The sequence below is a fragment of the Mobula hypostoma genome, chromosome 7 (assembly GCF_963921235.1).
Source record: "Mobula hypostoma chromosome 7, sMobHyp1.1, whole genome shotgun sequence".
Taxonomy (NCBI): Eukaryota; Metazoa; Chordata; class Chondrichthyes; order Myliobatiformes; family Myliobatidae; genus Mobula; species Mobula hypostoma.
In genome coordinates, this window is record NC_086103.1 from 50,125,909 (window position 1) to 50,141,349 (window position 15,441).

The 15,441-nt window shown below is 37.5% G+C and overlaps 1 protein-coding gene across 2 annotated transcripts in view; it reads right to left on the bottom strand.

Moving 5' to 3' along the window:
• Window positions 1–459: 459 nt before the first annotated feature.
• ube2d2 (ubiquitin-conjugating enzyme E2D 2 (UBC4/5 homolog, yeast)) overlaps window positions 460–15,441 on the bottom strand; it is a 34,305-nt gene continuing 19,323 nt past the window's right edge. The window contains exons 2-7 of one of the 2 annotated variants that reach the window (XM_063053417.1): window positions 6,081–6,144; window positions 5,944–5,975; window positions 5,775–5,852; window positions 5,593–5,698; window positions 2,364–2,457; window positions 460–1,545 (exon numbers count right to left, since the gene is read on the bottom strand). In XM_063053417.1, the coding sequence (XP_062909487.1) occupies window positions 1,500–1,545; window positions 2,364–2,457; window positions 5,593–5,698; window positions 5,775–5,852; window positions 5,944–5,975; window positions 6,081–6,144 (420 nt within the window). In that variant the 3' untranslated portion in view covers window positions 460–1,499. Of the gene's footprint in view, window positions 1,546–2,363; window positions 2,458–5,592; window positions 5,699–5,774; window positions 5,853–5,943; window positions 5,996–6,080; window positions 6,145–15,441 lie in introns of both variants that reach the window. The other variant, XM_063053416.1, reaches the window with a different exon arrangement.

Sequence of the window (15,441 nt, forward strand, 5' to 3'; positions counted from 1 at the left end):
CAAGCCTACATGAACCAAATGAAAGTCACAGTAATTCTTAAATTTTAGAAAAGCTGGAGGCAATTTCTGCCCACTGCTCTTCTCGAATGGTCCACCATCCAGGAATAAAAGAACAAAGCAAGTGGCTGAAGAATTCAGATTGAAGTTTTATCTGAAGGACAGTAAGTTCAGAGCACTATAGCTGAAGAACATCTAATAATAGGTGAACATGCAGGGTACATATGGCAAAAGTCAATTTCTGATGCAGATCAGTTTTACAAAAAACTGGATCATTCCATAAGTGTTCCATATGCAGCTGCAAGATTAGTGCAATCACTCAATTACTTCATTATGAAGTTCTCCAATGCAAGTCTCAGGCAGTGTGCCCCAATAACATCTACTATGCAATATGCAAAGAAAATATAATGGGAAAAAATCCAGTGACCAAAATTTAATAGGCTAACTAACTCAAAATAAACAGTTTCAGGTACCATTTCTTAGCTGTTGAAATACAAATCTTGATCATGTAATAATGAAACTACAGATAGGTGGTTCCTAGCAAGCAGGGTACTGCAAACAATCTTAAATTACAAATGTGGACATGATCTCAGATGCCAGCCGCTAATTTTTTTTAAAGAAACGCTCAGTATTGCCAGCAGGTTATAGCATGGTAATGCTTAGTTTGTCTTGTACCCTGTTCAGAGAAATACTTAATGACTTTAGTAATCAGTTTATTACACAGATTAATCATTTTGAACATACAAGCTCCAGGAGAGCCTTTGGGTCATTAAATATACACAAGTTCAGTCATGAATTTTTATCCTTACATCCAGGTGAGGCTAAGATTAGTTAACAAAAACAAAAAAAAAAAAAAGAAAATTAGAGTTATTAGCAAGTCATTCATTGCAAGCCAAATATAAACCAAAGAGGAGCAGGAAAATTGAATGACTGGCTAACTAATAACTCTAATCCATTTAACTGTTGAGGGAGACAATTCAAATGACCATTTAATTTCATAGGACAAGTATGCTTTCAACTTTCCATTCCAACGTTTAACTAGAATGTAGATTTGCATTCTTCAGCATAAAAACTGCAAAACATTTAACGAATTAAAGTTCTTCATTCTATTATTCATAACCATTATGAGTTTAAAAGAATTCCAACATACATTTATAAAAGGGAAAGTTCCCATCCTCGGAAGCACTCAAACCCTGAATTTTTAAACAATCTTGTTACAATGAATAGGAATGCTTTTAGTCTCACAAAAATGTTATGATTGAAGAACTGGACATTAACACTTGCTTTGTAAGTAGTCAGAATTTCAAACAATTGAGAGGGGCATTTCTATCAGCTGTTCCAAATATGTACACAAAACAACGCAGCACTGCTGGATCAGGTGAACATGTGCACAGGGGAAAGAGGCGTGGGCTCAAAGAAAGCAGTCAAATGGAAACCAAAAAAAATTGTTTTGCAAGTTCCCCCAGCTGTATTTTAAGAGGTTCGTCAACATTTTAATGTAATCACATTGCATACTTCTGAGTCCATTCCCGAGCTATTCTGTTGTACCTGGAAGTAAAAGAGAAAGATTATAAAAGTAAAAACACAAAAACACTTGTTCAATTTAAGATGCACAGAGAGTAGGCATTCTGATCACTGTGTCCATTCATCAAAAAAAACCCTCAAATTAATCAACACACAAAGTTGCTGGTGAATGCAGCAGGCCAGGCAGCATCTCTAGGAAGTGGTACAGTTGACGTTTCGGGCCGAGATGCTGCCTGGCCTGCTGCATTCACCAGTAATTTTGATGTGTGTTGCTTGAATTTCCAGCATCTGCAGATTTCCTCGTGTTTGCGGCCTCAAATTAATCCTAATTTTTTTTTTTGAGCCCAATGGGTTTTATAAGTTACCATCTAAAAACACAAAACAGACACTTGGCCAAGATGAAATATCCACATTACCAATTGTGATATAATCTTTCAGCATTCATGCAGTTGAGAATCTCGTTCACAAGAGCAAGCAAGACTAAAAAGGCTCAAATCTCAAATACCCTTTCGTTGCTGATTTGACGGCAGCTGAAGAGGGCAAGTAAATAGGAATGGTTATCCACTGGTCAGCATGGAAGAGATGGGCTCCATACTGTACAACTGTCAGTACACTTTACAAAAAATTTAAAATACAAGTAATAGGTCAAGAAGAAATGCACAATCGAAGCAAAATTCAGAAACTTTCACCACAGCTTGGAAATTATATTAGTATCTAATTGGCAATCTGAATGGAGAAACAAGCAGCATCTTACTTCAATCAAAAACATTTCAAATTCAAGGCTACAAACTATTTTGCACAGGCAGCACATTAGAACTTAAATATTCAAAGAATTTACTCACTTTTCTCTATCTGTTTTGTAGATACGTGCAATCTCAGGCACTAGGGGATCATCTGGATTTGGATCACATAACAGTGAACAAATGGACAAAAGAACTGGGGGAAAAAAGTTAAAATGTAGTTAAAAAATGCTTACACTTCCATTATCCATGGCAAAACTACCATTCACACATACCATAAATGCATCTAACTAGCTGGATAGGCTCTGCATGCTATTATACACCACCAGAATTTAGAACTGAATAAATCGTGACCCAATGGCATTTCTAGCAAAATTTTGTGGAAAGGAAAATTGGATGCAATCAATTAAATAATTCAATTGCTCGAATATTTGGCTACTTGTCCCAAAATTGACAAGTACAGAGACATTTGCTGTATTGGTGTTTAGTTCAGCTGAAACTACCCACTTACTAGAGGCTAAGCTCCTACAGTGAATGGCTTCCCACTGTACCTTCACCTGGGATGACTGCCACTCCAACATTCAAACAGCACACCAACACCGAGGACAAAGTGGTCCACTTAATTACCATCTCAACCATCACAACAGAAATTTTATTTGCTTCTCAATCAGCACCACACAGGTTGTAATATCGCACCCCATCTATAAAATCCAATGCTGTTACTCACTGGGATATTCAAAGTTCCTCCCAAACCCAATGCAGACTAGGGTTTCAGGTGCACAAAAACACTGTTTATTCACCAAGTCACAAAACATACGCAGCTGATAGCCCTCAGTGCCTCACAGGGACCCAGCTGAGCTATGAAATTATTCCAAGCACATCTCATTTAGCACAATTGCCACAGGATACGATAGTTTGGCCTCGGTAGGAACATAGGACCATCTCAATGTTGGTCAGCAGTACCTGTTACTATCTATACATAGATGCATCTGCAATATCTGCATCCAACTCTTTCTCCTTCCTAACATTCAGACCTCCATGAACTAGATAAAACATTAACAGTATTTAGTAAATGCAATTTTGTTTCTAGTGTAGAAATGACTACAAATTGATTGAATATTTACTTTCAATCATCACTACTCAGTCTACAAGTTTTTGGTATCTACTTTCTTCAAGTACAGAAGCAGAATTTGAGAAGTTTAATCTAAATAGTATCTCATGCTTTGATTTGAGCACTTTACAGGCTTTAGAATTAACATGGAATTCAACCATTGCACCCATTTCTCTCCAACAGCCAAACAGTAGGTGCTGGCATTCGGTTTCACAGTATTAAGTCACAGTTTCTTGAGACTCATTGCTGCTTCTTGCTTGTTTCATTTACATTAACCTTTTAATTAGGTCACCATACCAACAGGTCATTTGTTTTTTTTTCTTGCTTGTTTAAAAGCTTATGTCCAATTACACCTGAACTAGCATTATTTCTAGTAGATCACGACTGATCAAAGTACTTCCAGCATCTTCAAGTCTTTACTGCATACTAGCTTATTGCTGGTTCTGCAAGCAGTTAAAAGGATTCCTCAATTCACATAAGGAATCAATTCTTGGAAAACACCTTGATAAGTAAACATTTGTAACTTAAAAACAGATAAATGCATTGCCAGAATTTCAGTGTAATAGCTAGTGTTATTCATTAGTTTAAAAAACATTCATAAATAAAACATTGTTATAGTGAAAACTTGTAAAGCAAATAATTTTAAATTCATAACAGTGGGACATATCAACAATCTATTGTAGCTGAAGCCAGATCTTAACTGGAAAGACGTTTTATTTCTAATGCTGAATAAATAGTAATACTGTAAATAGAACGTTGCTGCCTTAAATTTAACGTGGTAATATTAAACCTGATTCTGAATATGAATATTTATATAGGATCTTCATTATTGACTATTAATATATATGATTTCTAGTAAAAAGACAAATGATAGCCTACTTAAACGCTGTGCACCACTTTTGAGCTGGAAGGAATCAATAAAATCTCACCATTCATAGCAGCTATGGCTCTAGTTTCTTTTGGAACATGCAGTAGGTATCTTGTTTTTTTAAAAAAAAAGCCTATCTATCAACTCCCACCAGTTCACCTACCATCCACCAAAACTATTGGGCAGAAAATATGGAAGCCTGAAAGCACATACCACCAGGTTCAAGGTCAGTTTCACTATTATCAGACTCTAGAATGGACTTCTTTTATGACAAGATGAACTCTTGGCCTCAATCTATCTAGTTACGATCTTGTACTTATCATTTACCTGCACTGCACTTTCAGCAGCTTTTACACTTTATTCTGCATTATTACTTTACCTTATTTTAGCTCAATGCACACCGTGTTATGATTTGATCTGTATAAACAATATGAAAGCCAAGCTTTTCATTATCTTGGTACACCTGATAATAATAAACTAGTAATTGCTCCAAACCATGTGGCAGTAGGCCACTGTGCTCCCAATAAGCATTCCAAATGCATATGAGGGTTAACTTAACTTCTAAGCAAGAGCAAAGCAGTGGAATGTTTTGTGTTTTTTTTGGGAATATACTGTCAATTTTAGTTTAATAAACAAGGGACAGATTTAGCATTAATATTTTATATACTATGAAGGTAGCCTAGCAGTTAGCGCAACGCTATTAAACGTTCAGATTTCAATCCTGGTGTCCTTTAAGGAGTCTGTAGAACCTCCCCATAGAATGCATGGGTTTTCCCAGGGTTCTCTAGTTTTATCCAACAGTCCAAAGACATACAGTGTAGGTTAATTGGTCATTGTAAACTATACCTTGATTAGGTTAGGGTTAATTTGAGGTTAATGGGGGTTGCTGGTGCGGCTTTGCTCAAAGGGCCTACTCAGCGCTGTATCACTAGACCCCATAATATACCGAGTAGAAATTAACTCATTGGCAGCAACTTTAAACTTTCTTTTAAATTATTAAAGATCACAATTGTTTTAGGGCTGCCACTCATGGCAACTCTAGCAAATAACAGCATTTGAAGGTGCCACTCTGGGACAGCAACCTAATTAAATACATACAAGACAGAAACACTTCAAAATAGTTTGACAAGAATATTAACTCTGCAGAACTGATGAAAGGTACACAATGAATAGCTTTACATCTGCTTTACTAAGAAATGCACTAAGTGACAAAGCAAAATATCATGATTTATCATATTTATAGGTAGAAACAATTTATCACAAGTGAAGAATTGTTTACTTGTGACTGATATTTTCATTTGAGGAGCACGCATTAATGTTAATGCAGATTGTAATCAAAAAGATCGAAGTACCTTTTGAAATAGTTAATGCTGGGGACCACTGTGACCGTAAAATATCAAGACAGATGCTGCCATTACTGTTAATATTTGGATGATAGATTCTTGTTGTAAATGCAACCTGGAGAGATACAAACTAAAGTTACTCACAATGCAAAACTCACACATAATAAAACTTATGAATTTAAAAAACTTACCTTGGGCGGTTTGAAGGGATAATCTGTGGGAAAGTGAATGGTCAAGAAAAATACACCACCCTGATAGGGGCTGTCATTCTGTTAAAGGAAAAGTTTTAATGAGTTCAAAATATTTCCAAAGTTGCAACCTCATTCTTTAAGATTAAAAGGTAGTAATATTTCAACTTACCGGCCCCATTATTGTGGCTTGCCAATGGAACACTGCAGACAAAATTAAAAATCTTAAGTCATATATTAGTGTTGCTGTAGAACAAAATCGAGACAAGTTTAAAAACTGCTTACGATCGACTTACAAAACGTACTTACTGTCATCACCAACTGGACCTGCTGAACACTGTGCTGGCGGATCTCGGGCCAAATCATTCAACTCCTAAAGATCAAATAGGAAATACTATTGAATGTTTGCATTCCAGAAGAACTGGTGCCAAGTTTGAAATATGAAAGTAACTGTCAACTGTGTGAAATAATCAATTAAATTCCATGTTATATTGAGAAAATAGTCTATTTCTGACCACTGGATATTCCACAGGGCTAATACAATCAGTCAACATTTCAGCTATAATCCCAAAAATCTGCATTTGGAACAGTCTCTAACCAAGCTGTTCCATTTGAGTTTCAATACTAGTATCCACTCAGTGAGAACATTGTCCGGATAGGAGGTGCAACAAATTCAAATCTAGTTAATTACTGCTCCACTAATAAACTGATGGAAGCTATTACTGACAACACTATCAAGCAGAGCTTACTCAACAATAATCTACTTGCCAATGGCCAGTTTCGAATTTCGCCACTGCCATAATCCAAGTATAAAAGCAAAGAGCCAAATTTCATGGGCAATTTGGGAGGAATGGCTTTGGACATCAACGCAGTATTCTGACTGCATGGCTATAGTAAAATTGAAGTCAATGGGTAACCAAGTTGGAGGAATCATACTTCATGGAAAGGAATATGGTTTAGTTGAACCTCAGAGCATTTCTACAGGATGCCCTGTGCCCCAAATGTATCACTGACATTTCTTCCATAACACTTAACTTTCTGATGATTATGAGATATTCAATTCCATTTACAACTCCCAGTAAATTAAGCAACGCTTGCATGTAACATGACCTAGAAAATATTCGATACAGATTAAGTAACGCACCTTTGCCTGACACCGACATCACTAAGTCTAAACGCCTTTGACATTACTACCAGAGTATACAATCATCCAGGACAAAGCTGCCAACCCATTACCCCAAAGGAACCCACCCACCCACCACCAACACAGTAGCTGCACCTTCAAAATCTGTTAGCACATAAAAGATATCAGGAACCTGTAAACAATACCACCTGCAGAGTCTAATCCAATGCACACACCTTCGACTTGGAAATGCAATTACTTTAAACTATATAGTATTAGAGCAGAACCATGTGGGCTCCATTTTCTTTTCCATCTCAATCACATTCTCCTACTTTATCCCCATAAACTTTGATGTCCTTACAAATTAAGCTATTAACCTTACTTTAAATACAGTGGCATACAAAGGTTTGGGCACCACGGTCAAAATTTCTGTTGCTGTGAATAGTTAAGTGAGTAGATGAACTGATCTCCAAAAGTCAAAGTTAAAGATGAAACATTCTTTCCAACATTTCAAAATTAGTGTTTTATTTTTGTTCTGTACAATTTTAGAGTGGGGAAAAAAAGGAAAGGAGCACCATACAAAAGTTTGGGCACCCCAAGAGATTTGAGCTCTCAGATAGCATTTACCAAGCTCTCAGACCTTAATTAGCTTGTTAGGACTATGGCTTGTTCATAGTCATCATAGGAAAGGCCAGGTGATGCAAATTTCAAAGCTTTATAAATACCCTGACTCCTCAAACCTTGTCCTAACAATCAGCAGCCATGGGCTCCTCTAAGCAGCTGCCAAGCACTATGAAAATTAAAATAAATGATGCCCACAAAGCAGGAGAAGGCTATAAGAAGATAGCAAAGCATTTTCAGGTAGTCCTTTCCTCAGTTCGTAATGTAATTAAGAAATAGCAGTTAACAGGAATGATGGAGGTCAAGTTGAGGTCTGGAAGACCAAGAAAACTTTCCGAGAGAACTGCTCATAGGATTGCGAGAAAGGCAAATCAAAATCCCCGTTTGACTGCAAAAGACCTTCAGGAAGATTTAGCAGACTCTGGAGTGGTGGTACACTGTTCTACTGTGCAGTAACACCTACACAAATATGACCTTCATGGAAGAGTCATCGGAAGAAAACCTTTCCTGCATCCTCAACACAAAGTTCAGTGTCAGAAGTTTGCAAAGGAACATCTAAACAAGCCCGATGCATTTTGGAAACAAGTCCTGCGGATTGATGAAGTTAAAATAGAACGTTTTGGCCGCAATGAGCAAAGGTATGTTTGGAGAAAAAAGGGTGCAGAATTTCAAGAAAAGAACACCTCTCCAACTGTTAAGCACGGGGGTGGATCAATCATGCTTTGGGCTTGTGTTGCAGCCAGTGGTATGGGGAACATTTCAGTGGTAGAGGGAAGAATGAATTCAATTAAATACCAGCAAATTCTGGAAGCAAACATCACACCATCTGTAAAAAAGCTGAAGATGAAAAGAGGATGGCTTCTACAACAGGAACAGGATAATAATCCTAAACACACCTCAAAAATCCACAATGGACTAGCTCAAGAGGCGCAAGCTGAAGGTTTTGCCATGGCCCTCACAATCCCCCAATCTAAACATCATCGAAAATCTGTGGATAGACCTCAAAAGAGCAGTGCATGCAAGATGGCCCAAGAATCTCACAGAACTAGAAGTCTTTTGCAAGGAAGAATGGGCGAAAATCCCCCAAACAAGAATTGAAAGACTTAGTGTTTACAAGCTGTGATACTTGCCAAAGGGGGTGTTACTAAGTACCGACCATGCAGGGTGCCCAAATTTTTGCTTCAGGCCCCTTTCCTTTTTTTGTTATTTTGAAACTGTAAAAGATGGAAATAAAAATAATCTTGCTTAAAATATTAAAGAATTGTGACATCTTTAACTTTATGCCTTTTGGAAATCAGGTCATCTTTTACTCGCTTAGCTATTCACAGTAACAGAAATTTTGACTGGGGTGCCCAAACTTTTGCATGCCACTGTATACCCAAAGACTCCTACTCCATGGCCATCAGTAGCAATGAATTCTACAGGTTCAACACACTCTGGCTAAAGAAATTCCTCATCTGTCCTAGAAGGATTTCTGTTCTGAGGCTGTGTCCTTTCGTCTTAGATTCCCCCACTCATTCTTCTAAACTCCAGTCCTGGTCCAGAACCATCAAACACTCCTTATACATTAATCCTTTAGTTCCCAGGATATTCCTTCCCATCAGCCATGCAAACACGCTTGCCAGACAAGTCTCCAAGTGATTCAAAGCAGTGGCTCAGCACCACTCCTAGTAAATGCTGGTTTTGTTAGGAATCGCATAATCTCAAAAATGACAAATATAGACGATTATAGTATTATACAAGCACTGGTATTCATCCTCCCCACCTCACTAAACTTCTCATGCTAGTCTCATGGCTGGCTATAACCTGGAGGCATTGCAACCTCTTACACTGTTTTGAAGTGCTTTGAATCAGAAATAATTCAAACATTTAAAAACACATTATCAATAGCATTTTAAAAAAATGATTCATTAAAGGAACTGAGTTTGTTCAAGTTACTTAATAGCAGAGCAGGCACACGGGGCTGGAGGGCTTTATCCTGCTCCATCCAACTTGGTAACCTCATGAGCACAAAACTGCTCATTTACCAGATAAAAAACATCAAGCCCTCAGTTTAGCCTGACAGGAAACAAGCCCCAAAATCACTGGTGAGTCCGAAGTTAAATATGCTATCTCCAGACCCAAATAAGTTCTGTACTTCATGCTGCAGTGCAAATAAATTGCTGGCTACTGGTCAGTGTGATACATCCATTTTCGCAAGTTTTATATAAAAGGCAGATGAAAAGGTTGGCCCACACAAAAATTATACAAAGCTAATTGGGCCAAAGTTTCATGGAAACAAAAATATAAACTACCACTTAACTGAGCAACAATTTATGCATTTAAATGAAATACAGAACAAATTAGAGCACTACCAATACCTCTACATTACTATAAAACTGTATTAGTGCCTGATAGTTATCGAAGGAATTCATCCAGCGTACGCTATGTGTGTTCCTTTGATCAAATGTACATAAACAAAATCAGTATAGACACCAAGTGCAGATAATGGATTGCTTCATGCAATCCATTCGATGACTGCAACCTCCAAATCTTCATTTTTTAATCATAATCCACAACCAACAGGCTCTTCAACAAAAGGGGATAACTACACTCTTTCTACTTCCGGTTTTCCCATACCAATGGTCTCACTTTAAGGACTCTACATTGTTATTTCAGGCTTTGTTATTAATAACTCTTTATTTATGTTTGCACTTGCAGTTTGTTGTCCATCCTGTTTTACAGTCTCTGTTCAATCGATTTGCTAAGTACGCTCCCAGAAAATGAATCCCAGTTGTATGTGGTGACATGCATGTACTCTGATAATAAATTTTACTTTTAAACTTTGAACATTCAAGATAGCTGCTGACACCTTCAAATCCTTTATAGTTCTTAACTTGGAAGTAGTGAAATTGTTTCATTTTCACTCCTGGCCATTTCTGGCATCTCCAAACCACAATGCTTAAAGCCGCAGTGAGCAATGCAGTTCCATATTCTCTTACTGTTTATTTCTCACCAACTATGACTGGCAAAAATTACTGCTTTTCAAACATAAGACACATGCAACTGGCAATATTTAAAAACCACTCGCTTTAAATACAGCACAGTGTCTAACAGTCACACAAGTGTCTAACCAACACTAGTTAGAAACTGTTCACCAAGTCTCTTGGAAGTAGGTACAGAGGAGACGTCAGGGGTAAGCTTTGTTTTGTTTGTTTGTTTGTTTTTTTTCCCCCGCACAGTGGTGAGTGCATGGAACGGGGTGCCGGCGGCGGTGGAGACGAGAGGGTCTTTTTAAGAGACTCCTGGATGGCTACACGGAGCTTAGTAAAATAAAGGGCTATGGGTAAAGCCTAGGTAGTTCTAAGGTAGGGACATGTTAGGCACAGCTCAGTTGGCCGAAGGGCCTGTATTGTGCTGTATGTTTTCTCCTGTCCCAATTAAGTGACGTAGTGTTTCAAATAAACAAAGGGAATCCCATCTCGATTAGTTCTTTAAGAGCTGTCCCAAACAAGCAGCTGCCTTGATCAACTGGAATCCACTGCCTCTGTAAAATAACTGGTAAATGTGGGTTGTAATTAAAACTTCAGTTTATGTTTTTAGGCAGTCCTACAGGATGAAAATTAACATATTTCATAATCTGGTTTTTGAGATGGCTAACAATATGGGAGCCAGACTCTTCCATCGATGAAGTAGGGAATAATTTGAGGTTTCTCACTCCTTATGCAGGACTTGCATGTGCTCAATGTCACCCTTAAATATTCATTCTCCTGAGAATCAGTTAAAATGTTGCATTTTTAAATATTAAAAATCTCATGGATTTTTTGCAAAGAATGCCAAAGATCCCATGCATCAAATCTATAAATAACTCATGCCCCAAGACTTCTAAAAGGTTATTTGATCATGTTATTGTTGGTGTTTGGAAATTGCTGGGTGCACCTGGGAACTAACCTTATAAAAACACTAGATTTTTCTTCTGAAGATAGCTGTATAAAAGGGAGATTCTCTTACTTATGGTGAAATACTTTAGAGAACATTGATTTTAAACTTCAGTTTTGACCAGATAATAAAAACTAGGACAAAAAATACAGAGCAAGAGTCTACAGAAGATTGGAAAGAAACATCATAAATACCAGGAAACTGTCAGAAAAAGTAAACATCAGAATCAACTTTGATTTTAGAATGGATGCTAGAATTTATGAATGAAGAAATCACTTTAAAAACGAGACACAAATTTTACTCCCCTCCCCCCCACCTCTAGCCAGTCGAGCAAGAGAACAATCTGATGTTCCAACAAAAGCATTCAATAAAATCAAATCTACACATGGTCAGAGTTCTCCAGTTACAATACCTGCAACTGCAGAAAAACAGTAAAATACACAAAAAAAATAAAATTAGCCCAAATTCAGGTTCTTTGTCTACCAATAGGCTTCATACTTAATACAAATAGTTTAGAATTCTATAAATGGTGCTCAAGGAGTCAATTCACAAGACTAACAGCTCAGTCATTTCAACTCAGAAAGATGTAGAGGAAAGGAATCTATGGTGTCTATATTGGCCTTAGCCATCCCTCAGACTACCACCCCTTCCAAAAGTCAGTCATCTGTAATCCCAAAAGATTGCCCAAGGCGATGCCTATGTATACATGCCTATATTTAGGTTGAAGGGCTAAGTATAGCAACTTCAAACGTGATCAACTTAACTTCTCAGCAACACTAAGAATTCCAAGCAGAGTATGCAAGTTTGGATTAGTTATTCTTTATATATGAACTGTAGTTTAATTCACTCATTTCTTGCCAAATGAATTTTACAATATACCATGCCATTCTTTTGAATTCAAAACACATCTGTCATTATAAAAAGTGGATTTAGCTAAAACACTGATTTTCTACAAAACTATTAAAGCTGTGCCAAAGACCCCTATTCTCTACTATAAAATTCTAAATTAACTGATGTTTCAATGTTATTGCAATGAGGACATCCTTGAATAACTTCAATATTTCTTAGATTACAAATTCTATCATTCTGGATTCAGTAATTTATCAGGAATCATCTATGGGACTGGTTCAGTTACTAATTCACGGCAGATATAGTGAGAGAAACCATGAGATCGATAAAAGGAAATCCAGTTAATCACGATTCAGCAAAATAACAGTTTGCAGTATGTAACATTTTGTAGAGAACTGAAATATTAAGTATGCAAATTTGAAATAATATAGCCCCACTGCAAAATACCTTGAAAATTTGCTGGAGTTATTAAAATGGTGCACATCACAATTAGTCCCAAGGAAACCTCCCAGCCTCAACTGCAATTTTCAATTAAAATCCCATGTATTAAAAAACAAAAAGTTTTAAAGTTATTAGTTTCTACCTTACTATTGCATTTTTTTAAAAACATGGCACTCTCTATAAGAAAGTCAATTAAAAATTCATACTGCAATTCCAAAATTGAGAAGTTTACCACTGATGATCCCCAGTTGAACTAGTACCTAATAGAAAAGAAAAAATGTTGTTGCAGAAATTCGTATCGGGGGGGGGGGGGGAAGGAACACTTTTCTTCTAGAATACCACTGCTTTGTTACTGATTGCCAATTCTGAACTATGGCTGCTGCATCACTTCATGTAATTACATTTCCACATTATGTCAATTAAACCCAAAGTTCTCACCTATAGTTTGTTATCACATGTGGCTAGATCATTGAGTTTTGTGATGAATTAATATTAGAGATCATTTTGCATTTTCTCACAAAGTTGATCAGAGGCAAAAAACTAATGAACAAGGATAGTTGGTTAAAATTTGGCCTGCATAACTGACAAGTGCAAATTATGTTCATGATTAGTACTTTATACTTTGTCACCAAACAATTGATACTGAAACGTATAGTCATTATAGCGGTATTTGATTCTGCGCTTCCCGCTCCCTGGATTACAAATCAATAGTAAATACTAAAAATTTAAATTATAAATCACAAATAGAAAATAGAAAAATGGAAAGTAAGGTAGTGCAAAAAAACCGAGATGCAGGTCCAGATATTTGGAGGGCACGGCCCAGATCCGGATCTGCAAGGTGTCTTCAGACTTCTACCACTCCAAAGAGCCCATGCTAATTTTCACATTTACGTGCAAGTTAAATTGTAAAAGGGATCACTGATTTTTTTTTTTTGATGGGTAATCTTAGGTGCTGGTATCAGCACTGGACTTCGAGGTGGATGGTCCGAAGTTCAAATCTGGATTGGACCCAGTATCTGTGTGGAAGAAAGGCCTGGCAATCTACTTTCATAACTTACCACAGAAACCCCAAGGATAAATACACTATCTATCCATAGGTTCACCATGAGTTGACAATGACGCTACAACAACCTCAGGCTACCATCTGGACAACCAAGGAACCAGTCAGCATGAAAACGACAACATGAAATGGAGAGGACACCAATTTCTATGGATATTGAAGACTTGCAATACCCTGCTTAAAATCAAGCCTTTGAAAATAGTATGTCAGAATTGTAAATTCTTTGGTAGCAACTGTCAACTATTACTGAAATTATGAGCAAGAAATGAAAACCAATGATTCTACACCGAAGGAAAACAAGCAGTCTAAAATTTAATGAACAAAAGATGCCACCATTGGATGCAAGATGACAATTACAAACACATCCATTTCATCTGTGCAATTTATGAATAATGGGATTCCTCAAAGAGTACATTCAAATGAAGAGGACTGCAAAGCTTTATCCATGATAAAGGAAACCATTCCGATTTCTACAAAGGGGTAGCTGGCTACTACTGTCCAAAATTAGAATCAGGTTTATTACCACTGAAATTTGTTGTTTTGTGGCTATGTACAGTGCAATCTAGAGATTAAAAATTACTATAATTGAACACTGTTAACACAATGAAAGTCAACTATACTTAGAAATTCCTTCAAGTATCTGCATACATCAATAAGTGATGATCAGAACAAACTCAAAGTTTAAAGGTGTTGAACTGAGAAAGAATGGATCCAGTTTAAAAAAAATGACTGCTGCTGACAGAGGCTCCCACTTACTTGCAGGGGCAGCCCACTCCTCTTCAGCACCTTCAGACCTGAATGGGAACAACTTGCTTCACAGGCCAGCTGAATCAAGGACCGTCTTTGAAGCCATCACCACCTTCCAGCCCAAGTGACTCCACTCCAGGACTGAACAGATGCGGCTACTTATCTTGGAAGTGTGGTAGGGTGGCAGGGCTATTGCTGGATTCAAGGCACACGCCTTCCAAGCAAATGAGAAGTTAACATTTAGGACACTGAGAAAATTGATGAACTAAAGGCAAGACTGATTTAGCAAAGAAAATTGAGGGACTGCTATGCATAATGTCTCACCAAAACATGGCTTACACCTGCTTCACATGACTGTGCTATTCCACCCGAGGGCTTCTCAATTCACCAGATAGACTATACAGCATCCTCAAGCAAAATTAGAGGTGGAGGGGTTGCTTGAACATGACTCCTTGGACATGACAGTTCTGGGCAGCTCCTGCTCACCCATTCTAACTACCACAGTTCACTTCAGCTATCCTGATGACAGGATATATCCCACCTCAGAAGGACACGAAGCTGGCACTCAATCATATATACTCTGTGGTGAACAGTCTTGAAACAACATGATTCCTGGACACCCCCAATCACTGCTATATAACCAAAGATAACAATCAAGCCAAGCTCATTCAAAGACATAGCTGCTGGTCTAGCTCAGTACATCACCATCAGGGAGATCACAAGCAAGTGTATCAATGACTGTACACCAGAGGATACTCCAGGTGTTCCCAAACCAGAAACTATAGATGAAATGGAAGATCCACACCCTATTGAAGTTTAAAACTACAGCATTCAAATCATAGAAACATAGAAAATAGGTGCAGGAGTAGGCCATTCGGCCCTTCGAGACTGCACCGCCATTTATTATGATC